The following is a 12,732-nucleotide window of genomic DNA, read 5'->3' as shown; positions in this document are numbered from 1 at the left end:
GTCTTGGCCACGTTGTGAACTCACTGCATTTTCTATATTTGGACATTTTCTGCTACAGCTGCATGGCCTTCTGATCTGGAGATGCTATAAATACTCCAAACAAACAAGTGTTAAGCATTTTTATTATACAGATCAGTGTGGTTTACAACCTTTTTGGTGGAACGGAACCCAATGAAACATTCCAAAAGCTCGAGGAACCCCTGTTCAATAATTTAATTGCCTTATGCAATAAACATCGTTTGATTAATAAAATTAAATTGAAATACTCATGTTCAGATTTATTTATGTAGGCTACAATAAAAATAATAGAAATATAGATTATTATCATTTTTTACATTCGTAATTCAACATTTAGACCTTCAATCATTCGGATTATCTTTCAGTTCAGTTCAGTTTGTTTTCATTTCTGACCATCACAACGAAAAAACAATATATGACAAACATAGCAGAGGTCTAGAAAAAGGTAGAAGCGACAACACGCGGACGTTATAACGTGCATGATACCAAAGCAGGACAATCAGTAGGCCTATTCAGTTTAGAATATGCCACGGTCGCAACACCTCAATAAATTTTTTATAAATTTAGAAAAAAAGAGAAAAAATAGGCTAGTGCATTTTTTTTCACAATTTATATGAGTAAAAAATAAACAAAACAAAAAAGAAGACAAAAAGACAGTTGCTATGTTGATCGACCTTGGTGGGTTATCAAAAGTGTTGATGGTCTTGTGGGGAACACTCTTGATACGTAGCCTAAGCTCATCACGTAAAGCAAGGTAGGCAAAGAAAACTTCTTCGCAGAAATCCTACCACGGGCAAAGCCATTTCAGAACGCAACACACCAGGTCTTGCAAGACTAACAAAAACGATACAGTAGATAAGGGAAGGGAAGGTAATTTGATACACCTTTAACATTTTTGCTTGTTAACTGAAAATTACGTGACACAAACTATTAATTTTAAGCTGAAATGAAAGTCTGGTTCCTTACACACTTTTTAAAAACATTTTCACTTTTCTATTTTTGTTGCTTTTTTTTAATTGAAATTTTAAAAGCGTCACTCAAATGCATCAATTTGCCTTCCACGGAAGGTAAATTGATACGGTACACCCGGAAGGTAATTTGATACAGCAAAACTAACACAGAAATCCCATTTGACAGCAAAGCAATAAATGAAAACTTAATATGTGGTTTGGTTTGGTTTTGAATCTTTATCCTCGGACTGACAAAGCCTTGATTGGTTATTCCTGGTAGTTTCGCATAGCCTACTTGTAGAGGCTCTTGACGCAGGGCCGGTTACCGAGATTTGCAGAGTGAAGTTTTCCGATTGTTGAGTGTTGTTGTCGGGAAACTATTCCATCCATTAGACGCCGCTGAATGGAGAGCAGTCCTGAAATGCATTGCTCAAGCGCACAGCCCGAGACTCGAACTTGCGTCGCGTGATTTTGAGCCGGGCGCTTAACCACTGAGCTAACGGGGCAGACTGAGCTAACGGGGCGGCTGGAGTGCCTGGGTGCAAGGATGACTGTTGAGACCTATGTGTGCGGTAGGCACTTTAACATTACCCACTGGTCGAAGAGGTACGCAATCATGCGTGACATGTTCAATCAATATTTGTGTTTTAGTCACAATTTCGACTTGTTAAAGTGGCTACCATTAAGATCCTTCTTGATCTCAGTTCAGTTCAGTTGCAGAAGAAAAAATAGTATTAGCAGAGGATGGGAATCGAACCCACGAAATCGAAATTACTATACTCCTCTGCCCCAACCATTAGGCAACGGTGGTTGTGGTGAAGCATTCAGTTAAATTTCTTTGTATCAAAATTTTTCGATCAGAATACACGTCACGAGTCACATGACTGAAATCAGCTGAATCGCGAATGAACATGTCACGCATGATTGCGTACCTCTTCGACCAGTGGATAATGTTAAAGTGCCTACCTATGTGTGCGGCGAAGCTTCTGCAGCGGGATGGACATGCTAAGGATGATTGGCTGGAGTTCTTATTCAACGGGGGGTGCTTTGCGCTGTTCTCATATTTTGACAACAGATAGCGTTTAGGTCTACGAAAGCCTACATATTAGATGTTTCCCAAAGTAGCAGGTCTAGTTAATAAAGAATAACTTATCTAAATCAACTAGATCAATGACAACATTTATTACAGTCACAAAAATAATTTAATATACTGTATCAATTTACCTTCTCCGCATGTATCAATTTACCTTTTTCATAAAAAGTTATAAAATCCTGATTTTTGTATGCTTGGATGCACATTGCAAAAAAAAAACGTGACATGCCCTTGAAACCTTATCAATAAACTGTCAAATGAGTTTGGTTTTATCTTTCAGGAACTTTTCTTTAATTTTCCAGAAGAAAATAATCATGACTTAAAATTTTTACGAAAATACTCAAAAAACACACATTACAATTTTATGCCACAAAAGCACGAGTTAGCTGCATGGTGCAATTTTTATAGGCATTATTTAATTATTTTCACAGAGCTTCCATCTAATGACAATATTTTTTGGGCATTTCTGTAGGGGAGGTGTATCAAATTACCTTCCGTATCAAATTACCTTCCCTTTCCCTACTATTAAAACAGCATAGAAATATACGTTGTAGCCTATCCAAAAAGATTGATGGAAGATGTTCACTGTGCATTTGAACATAACTTTTGCAGTTTAAAAACACACATTATTGTTTTCAGACGAGCATGTTAGGCAAGAAGCTGCATGAAGATAGTTTTTTCCCAATCAAAGTGATTTAATACTCACCACACGTTACAAGATCTACAAAAACGTTAAGATGCGGTTATCCTTGCAGCGTAACAGTTGGCTATAAATCAAACAATGCAGCATGAGGACATTCGGTCGTCTAAAGTCTAAAAAGGGGGATATTTCACCAAATGGATTATTTTTGTGAATGCAAAGCGTGCTGTTGTTTTTGTCTGAGCCTTATTAGTGTTGAATTTTCAATTTAAACAGCTATCCCATTGAACCTGTGCCATAAAACCTAAACTAAGGATCAAAATGTGCAATTGCGCACCGTTCACATAAAGCTCACAACGAACCTAAAAACCTGGTCAAGCATGAAATTTGAAAAAACTTGAGGGAGCAACTCAGGATTGGTTTAATGGTACCCTGTCTAAATTTAATGTTAAATATTCTTCCGCGTAGAAAAACAACTTTTTATAACTGTACTAAAATAAAAACATATTATTGAAAAATTGGCATTAGACTTTAACTAATTATTTATTTTCATTTTTTAAATTAAATATGTAGTAATAAGAAAATAAGTATATCAAAAGATAAATACGTTGTGTTCCGCCACGTGTGGCAAATTCCTTTTCTGACAGCTCAGTTTTGGTAAGCTGTGTTGTTTCTCTAATTACAAAAAATGGTAAGAAAAATCAAAAAAATATTCTTATGCATTAAAAGAGCGTTGGGATATGATGATTAATATTAAATAACTGAATTTTTCTTGTCATTCATTGCGTTCAAATGCGAAGCCTTCTTATTTAAATCCTGACTCAAATTGATTTACATGTAGACTTTTCCAATGAAACCAAATAAACTCAATATATTCAATTAAATTTTGAAGAGTTGTAAGTAGATATTGCTTAAAAAACTTGCAAGTTTTATATTTTAAGCTGTAGTGTTAGTTAAACTTTCCCGAATATAATCTAATTGATTACCGTATAGCTCTAGCCTACCGTACTACTATGCAATATACTGTACCGTATATTTTTGATTGAATTGTAATTATAGTACATAAGTTCAGGGAGCTTGATATGTGTAGGCTATTGAGTGTTATTGCAGTGTAATCAGATTGATTAGCACCACTGATTATGACCTACAGTCACTAGCATCTCAGCAAGACTAATAATTTTCATATTTCAGGCTGCATGTGCCAGACCACTAGTGTCTGTGTATACTGAAAAAGGAGTTGCATCTGAAAGTACAGTTGCCCTTCCAGCCGTGTTTAAAGCCCCAATTCGACCGGACATCGTCAATTTTGTTCATACAAACCTGGGAAAAAATCACCGGCAACCATATGCTGTAAATAGATTTGCTGGTGAACAAACCAGTGCAGAGTCATGGGGTACTGGTCGTGCTGTTGCTCGTATTCCTCGTGTTAGGTAAGTTTATAGTGAGCTATTTTTGTGTCAGTTATGATTGTTTTTAGATACGTACTGGCATGTGAAAACATTCACACAATACTACCTTTATAGCATATTTTACACATTTATATATAAAGATCTCAGGTAAAACAATGCAAAATCATTGAACACAAAAGTTTGATCACTGGTATTGCCAATACAAACTGACTTGGATCTTCTGACAAAATGGTCAAAAGTAAATAAACTAAAGTTTCATCCCGACAAGTGCTGCTTCCTCAGAGTTGGAAAAGAACATCAACACATGAAATTACAGTATAATATGGTTACAGAAAGTGGAGAAAAAGTTGTTTTAAAAAGTGTGGGTGAGGAAAAGGACCTTGGAGTGATATTCGATAACAATCTATCCTTCTCATCTCACATTGACAAGATGGTATCTAAGGCAAATCGTACCGTTGGTGTCATAAAAAGAACCTTCACTTTTCTTGATGTAAATATGTTTCTCCTTCTATACAAAACGCTAGTCAGAACAATATTGGAATACAACAACATCATCTGGTGGCCAAATTTCAAACATCAAATTGTAAAAGTAGAAGCAGTTCAACGAAGAGCCACAAAACTTGTGTTTGGATTTCGAGAACTAAACTATCCAGAAAGGCTGAAAAAACTTGGTCTGCCCACTATAGAACACAGAAAACTCCGGGGTGACCTCATTGAAACATTTAAATACATGCATGGCTTGTATGATGTCAATGTCAACAATCTATTCACACTGGACCTGAAAAACATTGCTACAAGAGAACACAGCCTTAAGCTGGAAAAGCCAAGGCCCAAGACCAGAAAATTTGGTAACTTTTTTACTTGCCGTGTGATCAATGGGTGGAACAGTCTCCCTGAACATGTGGTTGCTTCGCCAAGTGTAAATTTGTTTAAAGTTTCATTAGATAAATTTTTCCAAAACCGGGATATTGTGTACACCCCACAATGTTTCTAATTTTTATGTTGTGTTTTGTGTAAGCTTACCACAGTAAGTTTTGTTTCTAAAATTTTTAACGTTACTTTCTATTTATACTGTTGTTGCCAATATCTAATACTGTAGTGTACTATTTATTGTTGTGATTGTGTAGCCTACTGTTATTGCTGTACCAACACTAGTGTTCAATTACACTGTTAGCATTCCAGTAGTCAAGTGCTGCCTAATTGCATTCCAGTAGTCAAGTGCATACCAATATTGCTTTAGTACAATAACAAACATTTTGGTATTCTTTTTGTGTGTCTTTTTACCTAGTCACATTGATATTACATAGCTGTTTACTTTTGCGTCTGTATCACTGTTGATACCTCTGTTAATCTTAATATTGTTATCTTTATTAGTTGTTTACTGTACGTGATTGAAAGATGAATAAGCACTCTGCTTACAACATCTCATATATTATTATTATAATAAGCCCTATGTTTGTTCAATTGAACCGATAGTAACACGCTGTCCAGTTGACGATGCGGGGGTGCAACCTAATTCATACCATAAACAATTCGTACATTGAAAAGATCGAGAGAAAAAATTTAAAAAAGCCGAAGTAGCTGATCGCAGTTTCCGCAAACGATATTTGTCAGGGTGGTGCTCCCAAGGATATGAGTTCGATACTACCCGGTAGGGCTTTTTTATAAACTAAATGCTAACCTCAAGTGACTCAATCGTTAGGCTACTGCATTTTTGTAGTGAATTTTTAATTTGAGTAGCCTGAGTAATAAAGTTATTTTAATTTCCTGGAATTTGAGAATTTCTCTGGGTAGGTAAACTTATGCTTATCACTAAGAGGATGTGTCCGGGTTTGTCGAACAACGCTTTACATTTTTGCTCTTAACAAGTTAGTTTGTTTGCTGTATAATGTTACAATACGGTACTTCAAAAAAGATGGTTTCATCGATGTTCAGTTGACTTTTAGGCAGTGTTTTTAACAAGCAATTTAGTTTAAAAAAGGAAGTGGCTATTTTTCTACACTTGATGCCATAGTTACAATCAGGTGTTGCCAGAGTTAGGATTGAAGTTAGGAAGGGTTAGAGTAGGAATAAGATTAGGGTTTTGATCTTTGCCCAGGACTAAAAAAGTTTACAATTTAATACAAGTTTTTGTTTTCAACAACTTTAAACTTTTCTCAAATTAGGGCAGAATTCCTTATCTGGCAACACTATTGAGGCTATTATTACACTATATAGTGTAAGAATAACCAGCTTCTGGGTAGTATCTAACTTTTATTCTTGGGAAGCCAATGATTCAGTTGAATAAAGCTGTTGAATTTAAAAGTTATACAGTATAGGCATTTTTTCATTTGTTTTCTCGTCTTTTCCTTTGTCAAAGGTGAAAGAAAAGAATGCATCATGCTGGGTCAAATAGTGTTTTAGATTAAAAGACCGGTGCCGGTCAAATAGCCACTGCCTAAAGATAAACAAAACAATTATGGAAAGTTTGTGTAAACACTTTGATCTACTATCCTGGATCTGTTTTGATGTGACAGTTTTCATAAAACACTAATTTCAAACCCCTTGTAAACATTTTTTATAATTTTCTACAGGGGTGGGGGTACCCATCGTTCTGGACAAGCTGCATTTGGAAACATGTGCAGAGGCGGACGCATGTATGCTCCCACAAAGATCTGGCGAAGGTGGCATAGACGTTGCAACATCAACCAACGGCGATATGCTGTTTGCTCTGCACTTGCAGCATCTGCACTTCCTGCTCTTGTTATGGCTAAAGGTAAAAACTGCTGCATGAAGGGCAAGGCACATTTAAACGATGACTGTCTTCTTAAATCTAAGGCAAGCTTAACCTTTTCTTTAAGATAATTATGCTTAGGAGCGCTTACTGAAGTTTAAGCAAAAGTAATCAAGATAAAATAAGCTCCGGTGTGCCAGTGCTCTGTCGGAACACTCGCTTAAGCTAGTTCTCTTGCTTAGAAATATTTTTCTACCAAAATCACGGTTCTACTCTTAGTAGTCTGGCCCGCTAGGCGAGCAACTAGAAAGTTTGTTGTTTTGTATTGGATGCACCCAGTGTTCTTTGACCACACCTGTTACTAAGGTTTCAACTTCACAATGGTGTCTTAATAGTTTCTTATCTCAGAAGTTAATTGTGTGTTAGCAACCTTATTTTTTACATTATTTTCAGTTCAGTTGTTTTTATTTCTGACAATCACAACAAAAATAATACATGTCAACGTTTGGTATCCATAATTAAATGACTGCGACAACTCAAACTATCAACTGACTGGTGCAAACTTTTGTAGCGTGAATTAGTCATTGCAGTAAAGATACTCAGTTACTCACATGACCGCAGTTCAAGGGAGCAAAATCTTGAGATTACAAGTGTAGATGAAACAAGCTTAATGATCAAGAACACTTTCTCGTGTAGATTCATCTTTACAATATACTTTTGGTTAGATTGCTTACGTTACTTATAATATTTTATTATTTTTTCTCCAGAGCAACATTGTTTATTAACCATTACACTTGTGCAAGAAATATTTCAAATCAAACATATCATTCACTTGTCTTTTACAATGCCTTGCCTTGTTACATGTTGAAGGGTAGCCTATAGCAGGTTTTGGCAAATGAAACCTGTTCAATGAAAGGGTTCAATGTCCAGTATTTACAGAAAATAAAATATGTGTTTGACGTATAGACATCCCACCACCACAATAATAGCTGGAACATGTATGTGTAGCAGTAATAATATTTATTGGCAATTATCGCAGTTATATACTGAGAACTCATATAAAGTTTATCTTGCTGAAACAGCTAATTTTTCAATTTGCTAGGCCACAAGATTGATGAGGTTCCGGAGATTCCACTGGTTGTTGAAGATAAAGTTCAGCAATACAAGAAGACCAAAGATGCTGTGATTCTTTTGAAGAGAATTAGAGCTTGGGAGGATGTTAAGAAGGTATGGCAGATTCAGATTTTTTTCATTTTTAGCATATCACGCATATGTACAATTCTTACACCCAAATAATTATGTTTAATGTACTGGTACTAGGATGACAGAGAAAGACCACATGGTCAACAAAGTCAGCTGCCACCCTCATACAAAATAAGTAATAAAAAAGCACATAGTAACTTAATAAGAACATTTAAAAATCGTTAGAAACAATAGCAGGCAGGAAGTGGTGGTAATTTTTGAAGGTTGTAAAAAACAAGATGCAATGTTGGTAAACAGAGTTTTGTAAAATGCTAAAGAAGGATAAGTTGAACTTCCTGCCTTAGTTGTGTTAATTTGCTTAGTTAGTTGTTAAAATATACCATAGTTGCCGACAAACTTGTCTGCATCAAAGAGGTTTTAAAAATTAAACAACAAAAAATATGCTATGTCAATATGTTTTAAACATAATTCATTGTGCTGTCCATCTCAGTTGGATATTCATGATTGATTTATTGAAGTAATTGTGTAAGAAGAAGTGCTTGTAAAATTGGAGTGAACTCCTTTCATATAAAGTTATCACCCCCCCCCCCCCCCCCTTGCAAGTAGTCCTTTCAGTAGTTAATGGCCTTGTGGAATAATGCAGGTCATGAAGTCAAAGAATATCCGTGCCGGCCGAGGAAAGATGAGGAATCGTCGTTACACCATGAAGCGAGGTCCCTGCATTGTTTACGAGAAGGATGACGGCATCACAAAAGCATTCAGGAATATTCCTGGTAAGTTTCATTTAATTCATGGTATCTTGTATCAGGAGGTATGGTGTTGGGGTAAAGCATCGCAATAACTCAACTGATTTTTCCTGGAAAGTATGTTTTAAAATTTTCCACACACGTTGCATTAACGACTCTTCACTGTCTGTTTGAACGCTTGCCTCAGAGCTTTTGTTCGAGTGGATAACAAACTAATTACATAGAAATAAGGAAAGGTTTAGTATTCAATTGTTAAATCTTCATATCCTTGTGACTTGTTTGCCAATGAAATCAACTGCCGGTCTGTTCAGGTGTCACTTTGATCAACGTTGATCGTCTTAATATACTTAAAATCGCCCCTGGTGGTCATGTTGGAAGGTTCATGATTTGGACAGAGGGCGCTTTAAGGTAAGCTGATGCGACAAAGCACTCGAAATGCTTAAAGTTGCTATTCAAATATTTCGATCTTCCGATCTCCTAATCGCAAATGACTCAAAGCACAGGATTGTTAGTAGTAGATCCATGTTGGCGTTTGTCGGACCAAAATCATACCACGTGTTGCAGTTTTGTATATATTTCTATATTTGGCAACCCCTATCATATCACTCCCCTTCACATAAAGCCACTTTTCACCAAAAAGAATATTTGTTCTGAACTTCATTTCAGATTGCCGCACTGTTGTTTTTGGCTTAATCGTGTTCCTTTCTAGTTGGGGAACGTTCAAATATTACGTAACGCCTTCGAGGGGGAGGGGGGGTTTATGCAAAGCGTTACGTTAGCGTCACATCGGGGGGGTTCAAGCAAAACGTTACGTAACGCTTTCGAGTACGGAATGGTAGTTTTTTGTGCTGAAATCGTAGTGAAAAAGCGTTACATGGGGGAGGGGGGGATTGAAAAAAGCGTTACGTTGGCGTTACATGGGGGAGGGGGGTCAAAAATTCGGAAAAAAAGCGTTACGTAATATTTGAACGTTCCCTTGGTGGTAAACTTGTCATTCTAAAATGAGAACAGATTTTGCACCGAAACGAACTCGTTTGTTATTGTAAATGAAGTGCAGTTAGAGCCTACTAACCGATAATTGCATCAGGCGATTGGATAGCTTGTATGGAACATGGGCCAAGCCATCCCAGGAGAAGACCAACTACAACCTCCCCATGCCCAAAATGACTTGCACCGATCTTGGCAAGTTGTTGCAATCTGATGAAATCCGAGCTGCCATCAGAAACCGAAGGTAAGCGGCTGCTTCATCACTTTTCTGCGTTGCTTAAACGTTCGTTTTCACTGAAAAGTTAATGACAAGCCACTCTATGGTACTGCTATTTTGCATTCATCAAATGCTGGCATTTGCACAACAATCTAACCTTTTAGTGTAATTTATTTAAGAATCGATTTCGCTATAGTAATAGCATTTTCAGCTTATTCAAATAGAATATGAATAGGGAGGGAAAGGGTTTTTGGCGAAAAGTCATGCTCTTATAGGCTAAAAATATGGACCATGATGTGATATTTCCAACAAGGCCAAATTTATGCCCATGAACCATCATTTACGTCCTTATCCCTTAAAGATGACCACTCAATGATACCAGATATTTTTATGTAGTGCCATATAAAATAACATTATTACGTTCAAACAAGTTATTGATTAACTAATCCCATTTTCAATCTTACATGTAAGACCAATGTAACAGGTAATATGTGTGTGTATTTTTGTATTACTCCAGTATGCCACAATGATTAGAAAATTAGATTTATCCGAGGTCAATAGGTCATGTATTTGACCGACCACAGCCTACAAACCTCCGCGTTTGAGGTTGTTCCCTCATTAGATAACCGGATTAAATAAACGGTCATTAAATAACCGTGCGAACCAGCTACCACCATTGCGCCGCGGCGCATTGGTTAAGAAATGTAGGACAATTTTCATTATAAACTCAATTGATTACAGTCATTAAGATCGTAGATCGTCAGAATATCACGTGCTGGGTCACATGACTGAAATCAGCTGATTCGCAAGGAAAACTGTCTTATGTCAAAGTGCCTACGGCATCACTAGGTTATTTCTTCCAATACAGGTTTTTCGTGCTTAAAGGCATAATAAATAAAAATTTCAAACCGAAATTAAGCATTAAAATGAATAAACTGATCATTCAAGAATACATTTCAAAAACATTACCGAAAAAAAATTGTTTTCAATGGCGCTGGCAAGGCCCAAAGTCCAGTGTTTCATTTATTTTCAAAATGACCAAAACGTGCAAACACTGCTCGAGAATACGTAATAAAAGACAGCAATAACAAAAGCCACGTTACCACATCTGATGCTTTGAGCAAACTGTCTGCTGTTTTGATGTACATACATACATAGCCTACAGTCAAATCGCCCGCAGTAACAATTATTGCGTGATCGGTTGATTGCTAGTCTTTTGTTACGTAGACTGTACAGTGTACAGTCGCACGTTTCGTTGCTCAGGCCCAATCTCGCTTTGAAAGCTCTGCCAAAAGCACGCGCACAATGGTGGTCAGGCCGCAATGGGGCAAAATTTTATTGAAAATCGTTTTATGGTAGCATGATAAACACAAAGAACGTGGAAAATCGCCAAGTCAGGTTTTTCCTTTACTATCCCTTTAAGTGGAACAATGTTGAAATCACGACGATATAACTTTGATCCTATGATTTAATTACTGACTTGAATATTTTTCAGACCCGCTACCAAGCATCGAACTGTAAAGAAAAACCCGCTCAAGAATATCCGGGTCATGCTAAAGCTCAACCCAGCAGCTGGCGCCTTCAAGCGGGCAGCTTTGTTGCAGGAAGAGAGGCGAGTCAAGGCCAAGGCGGCCAAGAAAGCTGCCAAGGCTTAATCAGCTTCGAATGTGTCTGCATAATAAAAAAAATCTGATTATGAGCGTGTGTTTCAAGACTTCCCAAGAATGTAGCGTCAACATGAAGTGAAGGTAGCCACTTTAACATACTGTACTTTTGTAAGAGCCCAGTAAAGCCTCAAACCAAAAGTTCAGGTTAAACAAAGAAAACACGCAGACATTTCTGCAGGTAAATTAAGTGAACGTTTCGCCCTCGGTAGTCTGACCTCAGGGTTAGGAAAGTACCGGGTAGTCATTTGTGGTAGCCACTTTAACAAGTCGAAATTCTGCCACTGCGAATGACTACAATGCAACCGCCAACCAATCAGAACATGTTATAAGAGGCTACCGTCCAATTGTGACCCTTCTAGCACTCATCCAGAGAGTTAATGCTTGTTTTGAACTTTTTTTGGTAATTACAGAAGAAAAAGAGCAATAGCAGTGGTGGGAATCGAACCCGCGTCAATGAAATGACTACTTTCTAGCCCTCACCCTTAAGCCAACCAGCTGACAAAAAATCCATCACTAAATTTGCTTTCTATCATCTTCTTTTCGCCATTTTTTACGTCACTTAAACCGTAGCTTATGATTGGTTGGCGGTTTCATTCTAGTCAAGTTTAGTGGCAGAATTTCGACTTGTTAAAGTGGCTACCGTCATTCGTATGACGTGTGTGCGATTCCCACCCCTTCTATTTGTCCCGTTATAGCTCAGTGGTTACGCGCCCGGCTCAAGATCACGCTGCGCTGGCTCGATCCCCGGGGTGTGCGCTTGAGCAACGCATTTCAGGACTGCTCTCCATTCAGCGGCAACTAGTGAATGGAATAATATTCCCCGGCAGCAATCGGTAAACTTCAATCTCGGTAACCGGCCTGCATCAAGACTTCAAAGATTCAAAACCAACCAAATTACGGCTTGACCGATGGATCTATCGCCCTGTACTAAGAATGTGAATTTATACTGCAGTCTTGGGAGATTTTTGTGGGAAATTTTTTTTATCAAGCTGATACTTTGCTCAGACCTTCCCCATACTATGCAGATGGCTCAGAAAAAAATCCTCATCAATCGGATGATGGGAAACCACTTTTAGGGCCCTTTTTCCC

At 37.4% G+C, this 12,732-nt stretch overlaps 1 protein-coding gene across 1 annotated transcript; it reads left to right on the top strand.

Moving 5' to 3' along the window:
* Window positions 1–3,273: 3,273 nt before the first annotated feature.
* LOC145785358 (large ribosomal subunit protein uL4-like) lies at window positions 3,274–11,675 on the top strand. Its single transcript, XM_082597013.1, has 8 exons — window positions 3,274–3,392; window positions 3,893–4,131; window positions 6,684–6,865; window positions 7,926–8,050; window positions 8,670–8,799; window positions 9,084–9,180; window positions 9,860–10,003; window positions 11,472–11,675. The coding sequence occupies exons 1-8, from the start codon at window positions 3,390–3,392 to the stop codon at window positions 11,629–11,631; spliced, it is 1,080 nt and encodes a 359-aa protein (XP_082453139.1). The 5' UTR covers window positions 3,274–3,389; the 3' UTR covers window positions 11,632–11,675.
* The last annotated feature ends 1,057 nt before the right edge of the window (window positions 11,676–12,732 follow it).

This window comes from Aplidium turbinatum, chromosome 16 (assembly GCF_918807975.1).
Source record: "Aplidium turbinatum chromosome 16, kaAplTurb1.1, whole genome shotgun sequence".
Classification (NCBI taxonomy): domain Eukaryota; kingdom Metazoa; phylum Chordata; class Ascidiacea; order Aplousobranchia; family Polyclinidae; genus Aplidium; species Aplidium turbinatum.
Note: the sequence above shows the minus strand (reverse complement) of the source record. Positions and strands in the feature narration are given on the sequence as shown.

Bases quoted from the DNA above. Each gene is read 5' to 3' on its own strand.
- LOC145785358 (XM_082597013.1), top strand. The intron at 6,866-7,925 runs GTAAAAACTGCT...TCAATTTGCTAG, and splicing joins TGCTCTTGTTATGGCTAAAG to GCCACAAGATTGATGAGGTT. The intron at 10,004-11,471 runs GTAAGCGGCTGC...AATATTTTTCAG, and splicing joins GCTGCCATCAGAAACCGAAG to ACCCGCTACCAAGCATCGAA.